This window comes from Diabrotica virgifera, chromosome 1 (assembly GCF_917563875.1).
Source record: "Diabrotica virgifera virgifera chromosome 1, PGI_DIABVI_V3a".
Taxonomy (NCBI): Eukaryota; Metazoa; Arthropoda; class Insecta; order Coleoptera; family Chrysomelidae; genus Diabrotica; species Diabrotica virgifera.
Genome location: NC_065443.1, coordinates 25,580,087 through 25,604,576, shown reverse-complemented (window position 1 = coordinate 25,604,576; position 24,490 = coordinate 25,580,087). Strand labels below are relative to the sequence as shown.

The 24,490-nt window shown below is 31.7% G+C and overlaps 1 protein-coding gene across 1 annotated transcript; it reads right to left on the bottom strand.

The window, feature by feature from the left end:
* Positions 1-23,926, bottom strand: LOC114324166 (T-complex protein 1 subunit epsilon). Its single transcript, XM_028271916.2, has 9 exons — positions 23,683-23,926; positions 23,472-23,562; positions 23,304-23,414; positions 21,292-21,626; positions 16,645-16,866; positions 15,123-15,230; positions 9,009-9,278; positions 7,803-7,994; positions 1-317 (listed from the first exon to the last, which is right to left on the bottom strand). The coding sequence occupies exons 1-9, from the start codon at positions 23,788-23,790 to the stop codon at positions 132-134; spliced, it is 1,623 nt and encodes a 540-aa protein (XP_028127717.1). The 5' UTR covers positions 23,791-23,926; the 3' UTR covers positions 1-131.
* Positions 23,927-24,490: the final 564 nt, after the last annotated feature.

The following is a 24,490-nucleotide window of genomic DNA, read 5'->3' as shown; positions in this document are numbered from 1 at the left end:
TTATTTCTATAAATTATATTAATACTTTCAGTGATTATAAGAACAAAGAAGCATTACGCAGATCAACTTATAAAAGTCATTATTAGTGAGAATTAGAAATTAACGCCGGTAGTACAAAAATAAGTGTCATTTTATCCCGATGCAGGTTGGCGTACATCGTCAATTTTCAATATCATTTTAACCAACTGGGTGGCCAACAAAAATTGTTGTCTTTTTGATCTGAGTGATTCGATAACATGTTGTTCTCTCATGTTGAGGTTTCCAGTATTCATACAATCGATACCGAGAGCTGGATCTCCTGTAGCTGCTTGTTTAGCCTGAAATCATAAAAAGCAGAGTTGAAACTACAAAGATAACATTAATATTGGTAATAGGTCTGTTCTAACAAGCCAAACAGTCAAACTAGTCAGAAATCGTCAGCAAACAGTGAGAAAACATTAATAAAGTCATCAGTTCTATCTCCTTTACTCGGGCTGGTTGACTATTCGCTGATAGTTTCTGACTGGATTGGCCGCTTGTTGGAACAAACCTAATAAATATATGTAGTAAGAAAATTAAAAATTTAAATAGTGACTTTGAGGTATTGATATAGTACCAAATTGCTTTATTGTAATATATGGTTGGTACAGTATAAATAACGTTGCACGTCATTATCCACGTCAGAGATCTAAGTTGACATTGTTGCCAAATTACAAAAAAATTCCTGAATTCATTTTAAATTAAATATGTATATCACATAATTACTGCAGTGGAGCATACAACAAAACAAATGAATATTTAATGTAAATAAATAAAAATATTGAAATAAAAAACAAGAATTAAGTAATAATCTTACATTAAATTTAAATAATGAAAACAATAAATATAATAAAACGAATACATATAGCAGGGGTGGCCAAGCTTCTTGATATTCCGAGCCACTTTTCCAAAGTTGAAATTTTTCGCGAGCCGCAATTAAATATCTACGTATTCAAAAATAAAACTTTTTTAACAGAACTACATTTATTGAAAACAGAAATAAAATTACGCAATATTATCTAAAACTTAATTACATTTGTTTTCCTTCTTTGGACAATTTTTTAAAATTTGGTAAAAAAATTGTGGCACCACTTCTCAGTAATTATTTTTGAAGTCGCGTAAAATGACTAAAATGTATAATCCAAATTACAAATTATATCCGTAGCAATAGTTAAGCCGGTCACTCACGATACTGCGGCGTCGTTCAATTTTGTAGAATTCGACTAAATTGACAACAATTTTGATCGTGTGTGACCGTTCATCCAACAAAATTGTTACACTTTTACCACAAAGAGACTGGCCTGTCTGCTGCAGTACTGCAGAATTGATATCATCGATGGTTTTATCGAACGACACCGCAGTACCGTGAGTGGTCGACTTCAAAATCGGTCTTGAGTCGGTTGATTACTGACTTTTATGTCGCGCCATTCTTAATGTTCGTTCGAGAAATTTTCGATGTGTCATATCATTTTTAGCTCGGAAGGAAATGGAATTTGTTATAAAGTAGCATTTAGTCTTTCATATTTGTTGTCAGTAATTTAAAAAACATTTTGAAACACATATGGAACGATAATAATTTTTTTAAATAATAACACAAAATTGAAAAGGAACTCGGGTACATTTATCGAGAGCCATAAGTAATCCTTCAAAGAGCCGCATGTGGCTCGCGAGCCGCAGTTTGGCCACCCCTGACATATAGTAAATGACAAAAACAAATCTTAAGTGTCAACCGCAACAGTCACGTAAGTGTTACCAATGTATGCCAAAATGACACCTTCGTTCAATCACTGTACGGATCAACTGTGATCCGTACAAATGTACTTCATAAAAATGCTATATAATCCATTTTCCACTCGACTCACTCTACTAGAGTGACCGGTCTATATAATCTATTTATACAAATACATAAAATGAAACGATTTATGGTGTATTTCTTTAAGTTTGCATTAATAGAAATCATCAAATATTATTTCTATGCGTATATAATAAAATTTGTCTAGTGGCTGTAATTCCAGTGTACTTGGCTAAACGATTCTAAAAAGGAACAGACCTACGACTTATATTTTGTGTTGGTATCATGTGACGTCACTTGCGAAGACCCGGATGACGTGCAAAGTATTTATACTGTAGGGACCATACATATAAAATAAAACAAAATATTTTATTTTAAACAAAATTCAGAGTATTAATATTCTTGGTCCCCATTTTGAGTATATAATTAATCGAAATTTTGACAGCAAATTCGCATTCAGTGAGTCTCAAGCATGTTTTTCTTTTTCTGTCTAAAGTATTCGCTCTGTGCGTGACCACAGTGGGGTACACTGAAACGATGTCAGCGTGAGTAGCGGCGAAATATGACAATATTGGAGGTATCTTTGCAATGTCATTGTCATCAACAAATTTGATAAAAAATGGCAAATAAATGTTGCGTAAGTATTTAATTCTGCTAATAATAGCCAAAATGGTAAGCGTAGTTAATTCGGTATGAAAAAATAATGAGTTTGCTTTATAAACGTATATCCGCAAATGCTTCGTTTCCGAGATACGGGGTGTTGAAATTTATCTGATGATTTATTTATTGATCTAAAACCGGTTGAGATATGTAACTCAAATTTGGTGGCTTTTAAGAGGTAGTTATTGCACATTTTTTGACATACAATTAAGAATTTTATATTCACCATATAGTGCAGTCACTGAAGGTGGATATGAGCTATTACCTCCGATTTCGTTGAACCTCCATCGATTTGCATGAAAATTGGCGAGTGGTTAGAGGATATCTCAAGGAACAAAGGTGACATGGTGCCAACTTGCGCTTTTACCCTGGGGGTGGATGCCACGCCTTCTCGGGGGAGAAAATTATTTTCTTAAAAATAAACCCATACTTCGATAGAAGGACAAATTCTAAGCAAAATTTGTTATATAAAGTTATTCAAATAAGTCAAAACTTTTTGAGTTATTAAAGATCAAAGTTTTTCGTGAGAAAAATGCATGTTTTTAATGGATTTTTGATAAATAACTCAAAACTATGCGTTTTAACAAAAAAGTTATTGTTGCCAAAATTGAAGCTAATAAAAAAATAAAATAAACACCTTAGTAGAAAAACCTTTTAGTGTTAACTAAAAGTGAGTTATAGATAATTAAATATACCTATATTTTTTCGGCGAGTACCTAAATCTAAGTATTCAAGCTTAAATAATGGGAAAATGATGCATTTTATAACATAAACTTTCATTTGTCAAAGCACTTAGAAATATCTATCAACTGAGCCCCCAAACAAGTTGATTACATTAAAATGTATGCTTTAAAACATGCATTTTTTTACTAAAAAATAAAATCTTTGATCTTCAATAACTCAAAAAGTATCGATTTATATTAATAACTTTATATAACAAATTTTGCTTATGACTTGTCCCTGTATCGATTAGTGGTATTATTTTTAACAAAATAATTTTCACCCCCGAGAAGGGGTGGCACCCACCCCAGGATAAAAGCGCAAGTTGGCACCATGTCACCTTTGTTCCTTAAGGTATCCTCTAACTACTCACCAATTTTTATGAAAATCGGAGGTGAAAACCTTCAGTTGCTGCACTAATAGGCGCCCGTGGTGTAAAATTACATAGGTCATGTTACCCATATGTGCGCCATTGGTGTAAAATTCCTCATCAGACAGATACATCATAATGATCCATTTTTAAGGTTCATTTTTTGGAAAAAATTAGCTTTTACTTATTTTGCAATAATTTCTGTTATATTTTTTTAAAACTTAGTATTCCCATACAGTTTTCCTACGTGTTTTCTAATTCAATAGTATTTTAGGCAACTTGAAATTATTATAACAGTTGTCCATGTGTATGCTGTGTCCATTCATCTTTTCCAGCAACAATGCATTGCTTTTTTCCAACTCTTTCTGAATATACAGTAACTATTCCGTTAGGAATTTCTATTTTTTTATTCACTTGAAAGAAATGTAGCTTATAAACACATACAGATCATCCCAAACCCTTTTTCAGTGCGTCACAGATTAACGAATTCTCTAAACGTACCTCTGTGATTATTATCGGTGCCGCCCAAAATCCCGACAGCCAAAATCCCGTCAGCCAAAATCCCGTCAGCCAAAATCCCGACGGCCAAAACACCGACACGCCAGAATCCCAACAGGCCAAAATCCCGACATGCAACAATCCTAGCATAAGTAAAAATTCCGACCACTACATTTTGAATATTTATTGATTACTTTTCATATGAAATACCAAATCATATTATAGAGTATTGACATTGAAAAATTATTACTTACTAATAAGTAAGGGTACTAATTATTATGTTTTTTTTTAAGAAAAAATTATTTAAACAATTCATTTTATAAAAGCTATACTTACTGAAATGGAAAAATTAGCAAAAAAAATAATTTAATTCATATACCCATGTCAGAAATTTTATTTTGAAAATTAGTTCATATTAAATGGTCAATACTTTTGTTTAGTAACAAAAAATAAAAAACAGATGCCCATAAACAAAAAACAAGAAATAAATGTAATTATGTTAAAAAGAAACTTATCAAACCTGTCGGGATATTGGGGTAGACCCGATTATTATGAACTTAGAAAATTATGTATTCCTTGACGTATATTTGTACAATTGTAATTTCTAGGTTCGTATTTTTCAGCGACGTAAATATAAATATTTTATGTCATTTGTATATCTGGATATTGTATAGTGAAATTTGATTTTATATTTATTTATTTTTGCATTAAAATATTTTAAATATTAATATTCTGGCAAATATTTGTAAAAATATTGATGTTTATATATAAATATTCTGACAACTGTCAGATGTAAGGTCGACTTTACATTACATGATTTATCATGTGATTTGATCATATGATTTGGTCATGGAGTGAAATTTACTTGTTTACACTGTGTGATTTGTCATATGATTTTGTCCTAAGCATTGTGTTTTATCACAAGCGTTGTCATGCGGCTCGTCGTGGGCCAAATCATATGATAAATCATGTAGTGTAAGTCAACGGCTAAAATGTCATGTAATGATTTGCAACCTTCTTAAAATCCTATATGACGTCAAAATGATTGATGCACTGAAAAAAGGGTTTGGGATCAACTGTACATGCACAGAATACGTGAACAGAGGTGTTACGCTTTTGTATATAATTAGTTACAGTATTCGTGATTTTGTAACAAGTAGATACCTCTTCAGCACCTCTAGAGAGTTTGAATGAATTGATCACGCATTTCATGTGTTGAAAATCTACATTTCTTTTAACTGAATATACTATATTGTGTAGAACTTAATGCCGTACTTATAAAGTTTGCTGGATATATTGTCTAAATATGAATCTGCTTATCCACAAAACCATTGACTCACCTAGTCATGTATAGCACTGAAATAGTCTACAGGGTGGGGCATTAGTGTGACAAAGTCCAATTACTCGTTTGTCGTAAGAGATACGAAAAAAGTTATTTAGGTAAAAGTTGGGGCACACCTAGTACCATAATTTAAAAATATTTTCAAATGTACAGAGGCGTGCGTATTGATAGGGTGGCACAAACTTATGTTTTTTTTTTAATTGAACACCCTGTATATTTTTACATTTTTGGATTATCCTCAATGTTTCCTTTCTTAAAATAACTAGTTTTGTAATATTATACGAGGTAGTTTAAAAGTTAATTACGTTTTTTTGTTAATTTCGTAGCAACATTTACACACTGTAGAATTGTAGTGATTTGACATCAAATTTTCTATTTATATTCAAACGATTTTCAATATAGTCTACTACTGTTAATCATTAACAGTATAGCGAAATGTTTAATTTTAGTATACAGAGTAGGTCGAAACTCGGAATGAGTATTTTCTGAGTTTTCTTAAATGGAACACCCTGTATTTTAGTATTGTAATGAAATTATATTTTATTGTACTTTTTTATTTCTTAAGCATTCCCTATACCTAAGTGCTTTAATTTGTAAGTTATTCGTGATTCTTTAAGCCAAACATTAATTGCAACAAAAATTACGTGAAATTTTATTAGGTGGCCGTGAAAATATCCAATCAAAAATAATTTTTCGAAAAAAAAAATACAGAATAATCTAGCCTGATCCTTAATTTATTAATATTGGATGAGATATCCAAATACATTCGTAGTTAAGGTTGTTGGCGCTTAAAATATTAATCAAACATACAAAATTCTCCCTAGTTGGCTATGACACAAAATTTGCTTAAACATTTGACATTATACTATTTATATACATAGTTCCAGTTGATTTGTTACCATTAATAATATTAATTTTTCTAATGAGGAACTGATTAAAATAGCTTTGTGCTAGGAGAGTATAAGAAAAATGAGCTACTTGCAATAAAAATTTATCATCAGCAATTCCCTGATAGAGGACAACCAAAAAGAGAAACTTTTGAAAGTATACTAAAACGGTTTCAACAGACCAGATACTTAGATTGTAAGAACGGTTGTACTAATATGCAGATCCTCAGTGACACTAAAGATTACATTTATTTCCTGTTTGCTTCACTTACAATAGTTTTTGTTCGATCAGATTTATCATAATCTAAGTGTCCAGTCCGTTGAAATCGTTATAGTATATTTTTAAACGTTTTTCTTCTTAGAGTCGTCTATCAGGGAATTTCTGATAAAAAATTCTTATTGCTAGTAGCACATTTTTGTTATACTCTATTAGCACAAAAATCTTATCAGTTCCTCATTAGAAAGATTCATATTAGTAATGGTAACAAAGCAACTGGAACTATAAAAATGGTATAATGTCAAATGTTTAAGGAAATTTAGTGTCATAGCCGACTAGGTAGAATATTTTATGTTCTTATTAATATTTTGCGCACCAACAATCTTAACTACGAATTTATTCGGATATCTCATCCCTTATTAATAAATTAAGGATCAGACTAGATTATGATGTATTTTTCTTCGAAAAATTATTTTTGATTGAATATTTTCACGGCTACCTAATAAAATTTCACGTAATTTTTCTTGCAATTAATGTTTGGCTTAAAGAATCACGAATAACTTACAAATTAAAGCACTTAGGGATAGGAAATGCTTAAGAAATAAAAAAGTACCATAAAATATCATTTCATTACAATACTAAAATACAGGGTGTTCCATTTAAGAAAACTAAGAAAACACTCATTCCAAGTTTCGACCAACCCTGTATACTAAAATTTAACATTTCGCTATACTGTTAATGTTTAACAATAGTAGACTATATTAAAAATAGATTGAACATAAAATAAAAATTTGATGTCAAATCACTACAATTCTACAGGGTGTAAATATTGCTACGAAATTAACAAAAAAACGTAATTATAAACTACCTTGTATAATAGTACAAAACTATATATTTTAAGAATGGAAACTTTGAGGAGAATCAAAAAATGTAAAAATATACAGGGTGTTCCATTAAAAAAAAAACATGTTTGTGTCACCCTGTAAATACGCACGCCCCTGTATATTTGAAAATATTTTTAGATTATGGTCCTATCAGTGCCCAAACTTTTATCTAAATAACTTTTTTTCGTATCTCTTACGACAAACGAGTAATTGGACTTTGTCATACTAATGCCCCACCCTGTATATCAGACCGAATTTTGTTTAGTCTATCTGCAGAACGTTGTTCTTAAAGACAGACGTTGAGAAAAATGAACAGCGCTGGTAGAATTAGTAGAAATCGATTTCTAGCGATGCATTGAAAAATAGCTTGCTGGTGAAAACAAAAGCTGGTAATCTTAAAGCCTACACATTTACCTTGACTTCTCCTAGCGTATGGATCGCAGATAGCCCACTGTTATCAGCCAAAGCAAGTGGTATACTTTCTAAGGCTTCAGCAAATGCACGATAGGCGTACTGTTCCAAGGAAGCTAGTTGATCTGCTTGAGCCGCGACTGCCAAACAGCAGGCAATTTCTGCTGCTCCACCACCATACACTACTCTTGGTTCCTAAAAGAACAACAGTCATATATGATAAAATTATCTGAAACAAAATGTGCACTGTACAATAAATGCACTACAAAATTATCTTTATAAAAGAGCAGTATCAAAAGGGATATCCACCACCATATGCTACCAGATTAAAGCAATGCTGGAAAATGGACTAATTCTATCAGATCTTCAAGGAGATGAAGTTATGATCAAAACAGCTAAGGGGTTCTCACAGAGGGGAGTACTTTCTCCCCTACTGTGGTCACTCCTGGTGGGTGAACTGATCTCACTCCTTGATGCACAGGAAGTAGTAGGATGATCTAGTAATTGTAGTAAGAGGAAAATACGGTAATCCCCATATCCAGTGCTCTTTCCATCACATTTCAAAGAACATTTAATACCCATACTATGTGGTATGATATGGAAAAATTTGTCAATCCTAGCAAAACAGTAAGTCAGTTTCACAATGAAACGGAATCTAGATAACATGTACAGTTGAGTCCCTGAATCTTTACCCATGCGTCATCATTTAAAGCATACGAAATAAGTCGATGATAAGTCGGAAATTGAAATTTACTAAACGCAACAGCAAGTGACAGTTGCTGTTGCGTTTAGTAAATTTCAATTTCCGACTTATCATCGACTTATTTCATATGCTTTAAATGATGACGCACGGGTAAAGATTCAGGGACTCAACTGTAGATGCCCGCTATGTATGGAGAAAACTGTCAAAGAGACGGATGTAAAGTATCTAGGAGTAATATTAGATAAGCAGCTTACATGGAACAATCACTTGTAAAGAATATCCAATAAAACGAAGCTTGGGCATGGAACCCAATGAAACTATGAACCCCCATGAAACTAGTCATGTACTGGCTATATATTATATAACTATAGTGACAACTATGATTACGCTAAGGATAATGCAGTACAAAACCTAAATGATTAACTCAGGTTGGATAAAATGAGTATATTGGTCAAAACCAGGGGTAATAAAAGGGAGACTATTATAATATAAAATCAATTTCTTACTTGAACTAAACTCCTGACAACACATAATGCATCATGGAGACTTCTCTTGGCTTCAGCTACTAACATTTGATTACCTCCTCTGACAAGAATCGTAACTGCCCGTGAATTTGAACATTCTTCAATAACCAACATTCTATCCTTAGTGGTGCCAAATGCAATTTCTCGTACCAAACCAGCATGACCAAGTTTTTCAGGAGTAAGCTCTTCAAAACGGGGAACTATCCTACCCCCAGTAGCTATTGCTATAAGTTCAATTTCTGGACCTCCAACCTATAACAAAATAAAACATAACAGACCTCGTTGGCCCAAGATGGTTGGTTAACACATTCACGGTCATGACTGCATATGAAGTCATTTACTCCATAAGAATACGTGTAAACAATGACAGTGTCTCCGTGAATGTGTTAAGATTCTCGTTTAGAGTTTCACCATGTTCCCCGGGGTTATCTTTTACATCGGCGTTTAGCTTTTTCAATATTACAATACTATAATGTAGATTGAATTATAATCACAACCATTTTTGGTTCTGGGGCTAGTTAGCAAGTATATATCAATTCAATGATGATGGACTGATAGGTCCGAAAACGTTATGAATGAACATATTTTATTCAATCCATTGGGATTTTTTTAAATATATGTAATTATACCTATTACATAGAAGTGGTTTTACTTCATGTTAGAGTTTGTTTAACTCTATGGTATACAGCCAACCGCCAACCCAGGGAACTACCCCATTTTAGTTTAAAATAAAACATGATTGTATTCATTTATGACATAATTAGGTCTTTAAAATTTGCAGTCAAAAGATATAAAATTTGCAGTCAAAAGTTATAAAATTTGCAAAAATACATGTCTGATATTATAGAACTGCATCAGGTACATAGCCTGTAAATTGCTAGTACTCTACAATTTAAAACAAGTTGGTTCTTATTTAATTGGCTGTGTTTGGTCAGTAGATAGACAACAGGGATCCTAGTGTAGTCCGAGGATTTTTTTTAATGTCAAATCGTAAGCCTATTCTCTTCCGCTCTGTGTTTTGTTTTTTTGTTTACATATGTCTGAACTGTCAACTATCTGTTAAGTTAAAATGTCACATTCTATGTCAAATGTCACATGTCAAGCTCTATGCCGAATACCTCATATTGTAACTAGAATACTAAATTTATTAGGCACTAATTTAAGGCCCCTTTAACATGGCGCCATGTTTGATTTTGCTATCATCATATTCTATTCCTTAATTCCTAACCTGAGGTATGTCACATGCCTTTATATGTTAAGCCATTTAGGTCAAATTTTTGGCTTCTCAGAAGTTCATCAGAGCAGTCGATGGCAAGGTCACAAGGCATCAAATAAATTATTATTTATTATTTATTTATACTGCACATTTACAGCAATGATGCCAATTATAAATACACAGTTGGTCAATACAAAGAAATAAGAACATCATACAATTTATACAATACAATAAAATAAATAGACTTTAAAATAATAAATAAGGGTATCACAGTTTATGTAACATAGTACTCTTTTTCGTATTATATAGGTCAAGGTCTTCACTCACGATAAAATCGACTCACGATAAAATCGTTAATTGCCATTAAGCAGTTTGCCATGTGGGAGTTTGCGTATTCTGGAGTTATTTTAAATAAAGTGTGTCTACATATAAGTCTTTGGTCTGGTACATTAAAATTTATAAATGAAAGAATCGTAGGAGAATCTGTGATTTGATAAACTATATTAAATAGGAAAATGATTTGGGCATTTCTACGTCTTTCGCTCAATAACACAGTGTCAAAAAGCATTCTCTGCAAGTTATAGAAAACCTTAAGAGGATAAATCCCAAATTTCTTTGGATATAAAGACCTTAAAATTTTTTTCTGAATCCTCTCATCATATCACTATGTGATATGGTGGAGGGACTCCATATGGTACAACAATATTCGAGTTTTGGCCTCACATATGCATTAAAAAGCTTAATTGTAGTGTCACAATAAAATTCTTTACTGGATCTTAGGATAAAGCCTAACTGTCTATAACAATCATTAGTTAGTTTGAGAATTTGCTCATTAAAGGAGAATGTGCTAGTGAATAACATCCCTAGATCTTTGATTTTTGTTAGCCTTTCCAAGTTTTACTTCGTTAATAAAATAATCTGTCATAATTTTTACAGAATGTGTACAACTTGAATATCTTGTTGAAAATTAATAGTCATGTTCGTTTTTTATTGTAAGAAATAATTTTAAATCGTCTGCAAATAGAAGAAACTTGGCAAATTTTATATAATCGGTGATGTCATTTATGAACATAACAAAAAGTAAAGGCCCAAGGATGAAACCTTGCGGTACACCTGTCCTGGTTATAAAACTGTCTGAGTAGCAGTTCCCAAATTTGACTACATTAGTACGGTTGGTAAGGTAAGATTCAAAGAATTTTATAAGTTTGTCAGAAAGTACATATGACCTCAGTTTTTTTAATAGTACTGAATGATTTACTCTATCAAAGGTTTTTGCTAAGTCAGTAAAGATAACATCAACTTGAGAATTATTTATGGATGAAGCAATATAGTGACTGAGAATGCACAGATTTGTTTGAGTTGATTTTTTGTTTATGAAACCATGTTGTTCTTCAATTATTTTGAAACATGAGTATACAGTCTATTGTACATAATTTTTTCCAAGATTTTTGAAAGAGAAGGCAATACTGTTATAGGTCGATGATTTGATATTAAACTCGTATTTCCAGATTTGTGGATAGGAGTTATCCTACCTGTCTTAAGCGCATCCGGAAACGTGTTTTCCCCAAACATTTATTAAATATCATTTGTATGGGATGTAACAGGACTTCTGAATATGCCTTAAATTATGTAAAAGAGGAAATAAATACATTTCTAGTAAATGCAGACAATCACTATTACAATACAAGAAGTGCTGAATCTTTACGAGTTCCTAAACACAAAACATCCAAATTTCAAAATAGCTTCAATATGGGACTGACCTTATACAACCATTTGCCAAAAACTGTGAAAGAAATACCACTTTCCACTGAATTTAAAAAAATGTTAAAGATTTACTCTTAAGAAAAGCATATTATTCTATAAATGAATATCTCGAGGACAAACTGCAGTAGCTTCATATTTTACTTGTAAAAATGTTATTTTAAATATTTTATGTTTTGTCAATTTTGTTACACTGTGAATATTGTATTATACACATTAATGTTTTTTTTATATACTGAATTCTGTAGTGACATATCCTATACATTTATTTTGAATGTCTTAAGTCTTAAAGGATCAATAAAGATGACTATGACTAAACAGGTAAGAAGGAATTCCATCCACACGTATAGCTGCACTACTTTTTAAAGACTTAATTGCAATATTGATTTCTTCTGAGTTACACAATCAACACATAATTGTTCAAGTCCATATTCCTTGTAGAAGTCTGTTATTATTCTATATATTATATGTCTAATTAAAATACATTACATAATAGATGTTCCTCTTATACCGGAAGGTGTTGAGATATTTAATTAGGTGCTCCGCTATTTTCTTCGAATCAATTAAAATAATAATTTTATTAATAGCAACGCCTTCAACAATATAATTGACTATTCAATAAAATTTACTTGCATTTTCACTAAAATAAAATAACCCCAGACTGTGCACCAGGGTCACTGTTCTATATTCGACTTTTTTTACAAGCAAGCCAAAGGGGTTCAAACAGTCGCGAAGAATCTGGAATCTGGATCACATTGAAGAGAGTAAGAATAAACTGTAGTAGGTGTCACCCTTCAGACGGGGAAAATACCTCCAAATTGCGAATGTAGTGCTTCACAACACAGTTAAACATCTAGTCCGATTTCTTAGTGTACATAGACCAAAGAGTCAATTAAATATATTTGTCAACTGAACTTTTGTTTGTTAAAATTGTAGCGTTTTTATTTTTCTCAGTGTAGATTTTAATTCAGTTTCCACCGCTCCACGGTTTTTACTCAATTCTCTGAAAAACATGTGTGCTATCGATAGTTGCTTTCTCACACATTCGTGGGGAATTTAATAGCTTTTGGGTAAAAGAGGTTGTCATAATTCATTTAAGAATTAGGGTTGCTAAATGGCCAAATAATCTGTTTTTAAATATTTCCCACAGTTTCTCATGATTTTGATTGGTTGATAAACCCACTCAACCCAAACCGACGCTAAATGTCCATAAAAAGGACAAATTCCAAAAAATCGGCGTCATTCTTGTGAGTTGAACTTTGATGCAGTAAGTGAGTTGTTTCAGTCATGTGATGAACTTTAGTTATTTTGAGATCTTAGACCAGCCTGGATTCGTCTGGTAAGTCTTTAAAAAACCATTTTCTTCATAGAACACTCACTGTGAATAATTAATTTTGTTTACAGGGCTCGTCCCAAGTTACTATTATGCGGCCTACCGCTAATATCTGAGTCCACGTTACGCTGTGGTCCAAATCCATTTGTTGTCGCTCCTTTTATTTCGACTTTGTCGCTGGGTATATGACCTGGCCGATAGGTATACCTGTGACACGGGCTACCCCCTTACATCTGTTTAACGTAAGTTACTCATTCCTTAGAGGTATTTAGAGATGTCTTCTCGCGTGTCCGAAGCAAGGACCTTATGTTTGTGTTTCTTTTGTGGAATACATTCATTGACTTAATTTTTTGGTCAGTTTGTGATAGTGACATTTCTGTATATGTAAGTCTCCTGTTTTTTTATTTTTAACTTTAAAATAAAAGACATTTTAATTATGTAATTTTTTGTGAGTCAGTAGACTCGCGATTATCCGAGTCTCGGTTATCCGAGCCCCTCGGTTAACCGAGGCAAAAGTCATAACTGGTGAGTTACAACTTTCAACCTTGGCGCAACATCGCCGCCTCAAAAACAGGTATAAAGCTTACGCAAAAATCAGTCAAATATGTTTTTAAACAGTAATATTGATAAGGTAAATGTTTTTATCTTTTATAGACAGTAAAAGTTATTAGTTTTGTGATTAAAATATCCACAGTTATGGTTATTTACTTGTTTTTCTATCAACATAACCAATCTCAGTGTTAACCGAGTTTTTCCATATCCGAGGAAGTCACGGTCCCAGATAACTCGGATAATCGCGAGTCTACTGTATTAGTAAGTATTAGATTAATAATTTAAACAAAGAGCTCTTTCTTTTTTATTGTTTGTAAGTGAACGTTAAGATTTTTAGATTTTATTTAGAGTATCAACTTTTTATTTTTTTGATTAACTATTCAGTTCATTTTTTTTGAGTTAATAATAATTATAGTCGTTCACTTACATTTCGATTAAGTTCTGATTATTTTTTGATTCGTATTTTTGTCATTGACAGTCTTACACTGCATATATGTATGTATTATGTAAATATTAAGATTTCATTGAGTATTTTAATAAATGTTCTATTAAAGTGTACGATGTCACATTTTATTTAATTATTATTTACAGCTCAAGACTGGAACATTTGTGTTTTGTCGTAGCAGTGTTGCTAATTTTTCTATTGTTGCGTTATGTATCGTTAATTGTTCCTGTGTAAATTTAAATCATTAAAAATGTAATGGCGCCCTTTCTCGTTGTTTTATGTATTCACTATTGACTATAATTATTCTCGTTTTCTTTGAGCCTAAGTGTCAAGCCATCAGTTAATTGTTATCTATCCATCTTTTGTCTATTGTCATTTTAATAGCCTATTTGCATATTATTTATCTATTAATTTAACATCTTCTATTGCAACAGAAGCCCAACCCCAATGAACCAAGCCCACATCTCTTCCGACTGAGCAACGTGGCCTTATGTTTCGTTAATATAAGCGATTGGACCTTTCAATCTTCGGTCATTCCTTATTCCATCCAAGGATAATATCGTTCTGATCCTTCTGGTTCAGCTTCCATGACTTCTTGTCCATCCTATCGTTATAAAATCAATTTTTGTTATTTACTGTTTGTAATGTATTGTTGCCTTTACTTATACAAAAAATCAACTGTGATATAGCTATACACTACATAAATAAATAAATCTATTTTGATCCTTCAATAATCCTTTGTATCAGTTTATTATATATTTTTAATAGTTTATAATTTGGAGAACTTACCCATCTTACAGCTGGTAATTCTTGTTGTAACAATAAGTGATTGGCTTCATCATCGAAGCCCCATTGACAAATTGCTAATGTAGCTCCAGCTTTCTTTACCAAACCAACCTAAACAAATATAACATGTTTTTAATTTAAATTTAATTTAGAATAGGAACTATGCAATTAATATACAGTGATAAGGGCGCTAATAACCGGTAAAATACCGCAAAAGATGGAAAACTAGTGGAGATGGAAATGATCGTTATAAACGTATAAATTAACATTACATTACACAGTTTCACACCTTTAGACGTATCATAGGAGTATGACAACTGTCACTGTGACAGTAGAATTTTATAAAATACTCCTGTCACAGACATCTAACGGTGGGACTGATTTAGACGTTTATAACGATCATTTCCACCTCCACCAGTTTCATCTCTTTTTGTTTCGCAATGTATTATGTTTTCCATCTTTTGCGCTATTTTGCTGGTTATTAGCGTGCTCATCACTGTATACAGCAAGAAAGAAATAATTAAAAATTAAATACGCTAGAATATGGATGGTGGGGAACTAATAGAGAGACTAGAGAGAACTACCTCAAAAACAGCATAAGCTAAGAGATCCTTAGTCCTATTAATAGGCTACATCAGCGCATCATCAATATTTTTTTTTTCGAAAATTCTGCGAACTTTTAACAGTGCGGCAACAATGCGTTGGCAGCACGACAACGACACTGACAGTGACACTATGCTATAAAAAACGAAGGCAAAATATTGTGACAACAATAATTATTATACTCATAGGCGCGAAACGTTGCCTAGTGCCTTGAAATGTCAGTCAAGTTCAATTACTTATTATAGGTTAGTTTACTATTAGATTACTTTACTATATTACGAATACATGTGCCAAATACCTCGACAAAATATTCAAATTAAAGCTGTAATCTTTGAATGCGTTTTCCGCATGCTGATATTGCCTTTTAACTCTTCCAGTAGTCCGGATAATCTTCCAGTAATAGAAATACAGTAGAGCGTCGATAATCCGAACCCTAGTAATCCAAATGTTCGCTAATCCGAATGCAAAAAAAATTATAAAGTTAAAAAATATGATCGTGGAACGAATTTTTGGATGTAATATGACAATATGGGCAAAATATGACCGGGGATTTTTGTTTTGTTTATGCAGAAATACATACAATATATTTGTTTATTATGCAGGTGTTTTATTCCTTGTAACTAAAACGTATGTACATTATGTACTATGTTTATGAGCTTTGTATGTATTTTGAACATATTTTCGATAATCCCAACAATTTGATAATCCGTACTACCCCTGTACCAATTAGTTCAGATTATCGAAGCTCTACTGTATATTCAAATGTTAACCATAAAAAAGAAAAAAGCCTACAATAACTAAGACGGATCAGAAGATCAAAAATGAGAATTGTTTTTAAGAATTGTGAGATCTTTAGTAAAAGGTGAATAATGCTATAATGTTAAAATCAAAATTAAATATCATATGTATTTGATTAACTTACGATTTCTTTGAACTTTTCTTGTTCATACTGTCTTAGTTCCTTATAATCTTCCACACTGCTGACATCCAACTTATGTTTGGTCTTTGGTTTTGGTGGTTCGAACGGGCAGGTGAGAATAGCCAATTTTACATCTTTTAGTTCTTTGGGCATTTGTGGATGGGACATTGTTTTGTCAATAACTACACCTTTAACTAATGTTGTGTCTTCCAATTTTCCACCAACCTAAAGACAATAAATACATTCTTAATTTAATATTTACATAATAAAACAGCAAAAACATAAAACAAAGAGAAATTAATTATATTCTGTATACAGTAACCACCATGCTACTGGGTACATTGAGGTAATAGTCCTGTACCCTGCACTTGCTGCACTGTTTACTTGTATGTCTAGTGACTTCTAGAATGTCAGAATATGTATAGAAACTAATATAAACATAGAAAGTTAACAGTTTATAGAACAGTTGTTGTATTTGAAGTTTACAGTTGTCATTGCGTTAAAGTTGTAAAGGTTACAAAGTATTGTAATATTGTTGGTGTTTGCATCAGTGGCGATGCGTGACTTTTTCTAAAGTGTTAGATGTAAAAAATCTTATTTAAAAAGAATTATTTTGTCCATAATTTTTTGTTTATTTTATTTGCAAAAATGTTAATAACAGAATCGTATAAAGAGGGTTTTGTCATTAATCTATTTAAAAAGGGATTCTCAATGGAAATGAAAGAATTCAATCTTGTAATTGGGTATTTCTTTGGCATGTTTTAATCCACTTCATTGTTGAAAAACGTCTTTCAACAGATGCACTTGTAGCTGGGATTGTTAAAAATAGGTTTATATAGGCCAATTTAAAAGCTTCCTGAAATGGATTATTAAGTCCTGAAGACTTTAATATTGATACAATTCTTGTACATTTTTTTTTAATATAATCTGGATTATTATAGAGAACTGTCAAGTCTATTTTTAACTTTACTGTGTCAAATTTTTGTCCATATAGCTTTACAAAAAATTGATGAAAGGCCCTATCTGGGATTTTTTGGTATAATTTTTAAACTTGTCAATATCATAAGTCATAAGTAGTGCCAAACACTCTAGATGCTTTAAATTATAAAACCTAGTTTTAAGTTGAATAATCATAGTGTCAAAAATTTCAAAAAAAAGATGACACCCATCCATGTTTAATTGCATGGGCACTGTTAGGTATGGTATTACTCGAGTAGTTACCAAAACAAAATACTAATCCACAGCACAACAGCTTGCCCACATCTTCGCCTTTCAAAATTTTCAGACACGAGCAGTCTCAGACCAATAGCCGATGGACCATCATGCTTATGTATCCACAAACGAAAGTGATAACAACATAGTAACCTTGACCTGCAGTATAGTCACATAAACTCCCTAATATTTTCGTGCTTCTAGTTGGCTTTTTACTGAATTACTATTAACACTCATATTTCTATTAAAAAAAAAATAAAATGGAATTATTTCACAGTAGTCATACCTAATATGTTTATTTGCAAGATTTTTAACTGTTAACAATGGTAACAGTGGTTACATGGATGCTTGGCCAGTGGTTTGCATGAAGTTTTTTTTTTCAACAGAGTAACAATAGTATTAATTATTGTATTTTTTGTACGGAAAACTAATACTTCTGAATAGTTTCATAACCGTCACATGACATGACAGATATGAAAGTCACAGGTGAGAACGGGTCAGATTAGCCTACCCCTATAAATATGGTACCCATGTGTCTACTAGCGTGACGCTTACTGTATACTCTGAGTATCAGTAAAAGTAAAAAAGCCATAATAACACAATGCAAAGAAAAATTGATTGTTTTCAGTTAAGGTACTACATAGTACACTTTAGAAGACCAAAAATAATCATTTTTTTCAAGAATTTTTTTCTCAGAACCTTTATTAAAAATGAACATAAAACTTTTTATATATATAATATCGGTTTACAACGTTCTTCGACGTCTTCCGATTTCCAATCTCCATCTCGTTCTGTCATTCCATAGATCATCCTCGAGTTCTCTGTCCATGATTTCTCTATCAACTCCTTCTCTCCAACTTCTTCTAGGCCTTCCTGGTCTGCGCCTTCCTCTTGGTTGCCATTCGAGGATTTGTCTTGGTATTCTATTCTCCGGCATTCTCCTTACGTGTCCGTACCTGCTGAGTTGTTTCGTCCTGATGTCGTCAACAATAGTATGTGTAACTCCCATGATTTCTCGGACTCTCTCATTTGTTATTCTGTCGCGTCTAGATATTCCCGCCGAACGGCGCCAGAAGTCCATTTCTGTTGCTCTAAGCATTTTCTCTGTTCTGTCTTTTAGGGGCCAAACTTCGCATCCATATGTTGTGATGCTTTTTACTATAGTGTTATATATTCTTTTTTTATATTCCTTAGAAATATTTTTATCCCACAGTACGCTGTTCAGTAAGGGTATGCCTTTCCTTCCCTGTATATTTCGTTCCTTAATAGCTACATAGAACTTTTTACATATTATTATCTAACTCTTAGAGAGTGCAAAAAATATATCTTTTTTCATTTATGCACATACACTAATATTGTAGAGGGCGCAAAAGTTGAAGCCTCAAAAAATGATGGCGGACAGTTAATCTCAGGATTGGGATATCTGAAACAAAAAAATCATACTGCATTTGAAAGTGGAAGGTTTCTTACGTGACAATTTACCACAATTTGACCCAAAAATAAAAAATAAATATTTTTTAACCATGAAAAACTGAAGAAAAACGGTCGATTTTTTCACAAAAATTTTTCAAATTTCCGTAAAATCTTTCTTTTGCAGAATTTTTCACTAATGGTGGAAAATTGTCACGTAAGAAACCTTCCATTTTCAAATGCCGTACAATTTTTTTGTTTTAGAGATCCCAATCCTGAGATTAACTGTCCGCCATCAGAACTACTTTTTTTCGAGGCCTCGACTTTGGCAGCCTGTACAATATTAGTGTAAAGTTGACACCATCTATCTATCGTCCATCGGCAAATTCAAACAAAAATATAACTCCAGACCATATTTTACCACCTTTAGTCCAGACAAATTAATATATGTATTTAATATATTTTTACCACCAAAAATGAGATGTTTTAATCAAATATTGCTTCAAATATAATCTGCAGAATAATCTTGAATCACGTTCCGCTAATGAACTTGCTTTTTTGTCCTTAAAAGTAGAAAAAACTTTCAATTCTATTGCTTAATATTTCATCTAAATATAATCATACATTTTCAAGTGTTAAACTGATTGATTTACGATGAGTAACCCCGTTGTAAAAATACTGGCATGTGCCTTATCAAAGGGACATCGGTTTACTCGAATTTCATAACATACAAATGTTATCTGTTTGAATTTGCGGACGGACGAAATATCTATGGACCCGACTTTACATGCATAAATGAAAAAAGATATATTTGTTGTATTCTCTAAGAGTTAGATATTAATATGTAAAAAGTTTTGTATTCATTTTTAATAAAGGTTCTGAGAAAAAAAAATCTCGAAAAAATGCTTATTTTTGGTCTTCTAAAGTGTACTAGTACCTTAAGTCTCCAAGCAGAGTCTGATAGAGTAGTATTTTTTGCCTTCTTTTATCCTGGTTCTGAAACTATTTCTTTATGGTTTTCCAGTATTTGGATAAAGAAACTAGGCTTTAGATTAAAAACATAAATAAACGTCGAGCAGTTATGGAAAGCCAACGAATGTTCAACAGATCTAAAATATACCTAGAACAAATTACTAAATATAGGCAAGAAAGTAGGTGAATTTACTATTTAGATGAAACTTGGTATGATGATTTTAAAAAAATTGATAAAAAATAATAGAAATCAACTGATTTTCATCTCCATTTTGAAATGAACTATTAAATTCAACTAAGCGTTAAATTCAATAGCTTTTTATCGATATTTTTAACGTACTAAAAAACTTAGTCAAAATTGACATTTTTTGAATTTTTTTTACTCATCACTACAGATGATATAAACAACACAAAAAATACAATAATCTTATTCTCAATGACAAATATCAGTTTGCCAAATTTAACATAACGACATAACATATGTCAGATTCTTTCCTTTCATACTGAAGAATCTAGGCAAATATGTGGAAATACTTAACTGTAATCGGGAGTAGTGGGAGTAAAAAATAAAATGTACTTTAAATAGAAAGCACATAAAAATTAATGTTGAGACAACCCATTAAAATGCATCATACATTAATTATTAACTAAAGCACAATCCATTGATATAAATTTCAGGTTTATAAAGCTTGTACATTTTTATTATATACTTACTATATCTCGTTTTTAAAGTAGGAGGAGTAATTTTTTACTGCGCTGTGATGCTTGTTTGTAATTGGTCCAAACTGAGGCAAGTTTATGCCACTAAATTTACAACTGATAAAAACAGTTGTTTAGCAGATAAAAACAAAAGACAGTTGTTTTTAGAACTCTTTAGCGACATATTAGTAATAATATAATATTTATGAATTACTGTAGACTGTAAAAGACCAACATAATAAAAGATGAATCTGGTTATTTTTCTTAGTGACATTATTGGGAGTGAATCTGTCTTTTGAGTTTAATCCTCCTATTTAAAAAATGAACCATAGTAGGTACTAAAAAACTGAAACATACCTTGCCTTCAACTTTAATAAGTTCAAAATTAACATCTTTCTGTTCTAAATCTGCAACAGCTAAGACTGCATTAACAGCTATTTCTGCCATCTGTTTATGACACTTGTTAATGATTTTAGATCCCAGAGTGGTCATTGCAACTTTTATTAATGGTTCAGTGTTTTCTGCTGATACTGGAAATAGTTCTGCAATTTTTTCCAAATGAGCTACAGCTGTTTGACAAGCTAGCTCAAAACCATCAGCAATCCTTATGGGATGAATACCTCTGTCTAATAAAGATCCTGCTTGCTCTAACAGGGCACCAGCCAAAACTACAACACCTGTGGTACCATCACCTAAAATGAATAATTATACATACATCAAATACCTGGATATTTAAATAAATCTATGTATAAACAGAAATAAAAAAAGGTTAAAACCAGAAAATGCAATCAATTATATTAACATATTAACTGCAGGTCTATTCTGCGTATAACATGCATGTATTACAGTAAAACCTCCGTTAACTGAAACCTTTTTAACCGAAACATCGTTTAACCGAAATGGCTGACAGTTTCAATAATTTCGTCAATAAACAGTAAATTTAAAAAAAAGCAATAAAATTAAGAAAAATGAACATGTTTGGAGTGTTTTTTTTAAGAAATCTTCTATTTTCTGTTGTATTTTCCTTTGACAATGATGTTTTGCAGCTATATCTCTTCAATACTATGTAATTTGATACAAGAAGAATACAAAAAACAATGTTATTTTTAACTGAAATTCTTGTTATCTGAAACGGTCTCACCCCCAATTATTTCGGTTAATGGAGGTTTTACTGTATTTACAAATTATTGTTAACCTCAGAAATGGTAGCTAAATTAGAGCCATTTTACATGACCGAGATTTAATTCGAAAATTATTTCAAGAATAATAACGAAAATTTATATGTAGTAAAATTATACCATTTTTCCATCGTTCCTTGTTTTACATCTACAGTTAAACCTTAACGTAATTGTTGTGAAATGCATGCCTAGTGGGTAATGCGACTGACATTAAATATAATTTTTTTATATAAAAGGCCACTGATGAAAGAAAACTAAGTTAGAGGTAACATAAAAAAAGAAGAAATGTGAAATGACATTTTAAGGTTATAAGTTACAACTTTCATTTTTGTTTATTTTTTAGTAATATATTTGAAGAAAGAAGTAAATTTTTGTGCAAAAATAATAAATTTGAACAAAAATACTTCACTGAATAAACAAATAAGCACGTATTGTAATTATAAAGGTGTTCTGCGCAGAAACTTGCGCAGTTTACTCTGAAAGCTTTCTAGAATATAGAACAGGTTCTAAATTTTTATATTGAAAATTATCATGAGAAATTTCAGAGTAAATCTTGTGTTTTACATCTAATATTTTTATTACATAATTTTTCATGGTATACTACATTCGCTCTAGCGAGATTTTTTTTGACACATTCAAGTAGGAAACATACAACACAAAAATTCCTACGTCACACTATTAACTGCTAAAATCAACTCAAATCAACTTAATCTTTCATTAAAAAAAGAAGAATTATTAGAAATAGTGGAGTGTACTAATCTCATAAAATTTTGTGAAGTTTATTTCTACAAAATATTTTTATTTTGTACAATAAATAATTTTCTCATTTGTTATCAATACATTATAATGGTGCAAATAAATAATTATTGATTGGCGTAAGGTTTATGTTATTTTTATGTCTGTTTACTATTAATAATATTGGATATGAGCAGGTGCATTGGTTTTGTAGTAATTTCCAGTCACTTCTGACAACTGAACTTTTCAAAAAAGAAATTACTAACGTCAGTGTCAAAGTGAATCTCGATAGAGCGAATTAAGTATAGTTATCAGCGTCAGTTTCGAAGTAAATCTCAGTCATGTAAAACGGCTCTTAGAAAGATTGGTGTTGTGAAATTTGTCTTTTACAGCTTTTTCTAAATAAATAACTTAATTTAACAATTTTTTAATAAAAAATAATAAGCAATACATTACCAATTTCATCATCTTGGGACTGTGATAGCTGTACTAGCAATTTAGCGACTTCATGTTCAACATCCATCATTTTCAAAATAGTAGCACCATCATTAGTGACTGTTACTTCACCTGGAAAGTAAATATTGTTAAACTAATTGTATCACGAGTATTATGGACATTTCCTACCGTCAGGTGACACCATCATCTTGTCTAAACCTTTGGGACCCAAAGAAGTGCTTATAGTTTGAGCGATTTGTCTCGCTGCCAAAATATGTGACTAAAAGAAATATTTATAATTATTGCAATTATAATAAATGGGTGTCTTTTGAAATATATGATGAATTAGGGAAAAAACTAGAAAATATAAAACAGTTTGCAAAATCAAAACATAACCTACCTTAAGTGCATCTATCCCGGTCAACCTCTTTTGCTTATCTTGGTCTCTAAGAATTATGAAGGGTCGTCCATATTCATCAAATGCAATACTTCCTGGTATAGCACTCATATTGAAAATGTAAGTTTTCTAAAAAATTGGGAGATGTTCCAGATTAATTAAAATTTTATTTTTGTTTCGAACTGGCTACTCCCATGAAAGTGACAGAAAACTGACATTTGATATTTTTGATTTTTGACTGAGTTGACCTTGACTGGAGTTGACGAAAGAAAACCACAGACCATAGAACATAGAATCACAGTTTTGAAATTTGTATGTGCCTAAAGGCGGCGCCAGATATGCGGTATTTGGCAAATACCGAGCAAATGCTTGCTAAATATCAAATATTTGAGTGCTCATGAAAGTGTTCGTTAAACGGCAGGCACTTTGCACCACATATTCGAGATTTTTCGTGTATCGAGCCCCTGTGGGAACAACAAATAAATTCTAAACGAACAAAAGAAGGTACAGAATGGATAGTGATAAAGAGCTGCTTCTTATAAATTCAGTTGCTTTTGTCATTATGTCTGGTGGAAGTTTATTATTAAATAGCAGAAAAAAAAAGCAATTTGCATACCATATTATGGGTTCATTTTCATATGCATCCAAAAATTGTAGAATACTTTCATTGGTCCACTCCATATTTACTATTTTCAATATTTTCTACAGTCTGTGACAATAACTAAACTACTTTAATAAACGTTATAAACTTTAACATAACCTAAAAAACTTGCTTATACTTGCAAGAATATGTGGATGACCATAAAAATAT

What these genes read in the sequence shown, in the direction of transcription:
- LOC114324166 (XM_028271916.2), bottom strand. Translation starts at nt 23,790, where the DNA reads ATGAGTGCTATACCAGGAAGTATTGCATTTGATGAATATGGACGACCC. An exon ending in GTCCCAAGATGATGAAATTG is followed by an intron (nt 21,627 to 23,303) that starts GTAATGTATTGC and finishes TATTCATTTTAG; the next exon opens with GTGATGGTACCACAGGTGTT. An exon ending in TTGTCAGGAGTTTAGTTCAA is followed by an intron (nt 7,995 to 9,008) that starts GTAAGAAATTGA and finishes TTGTTCTTTTAG; the next exon opens with GAACCAAGAGTAGTGTATGG.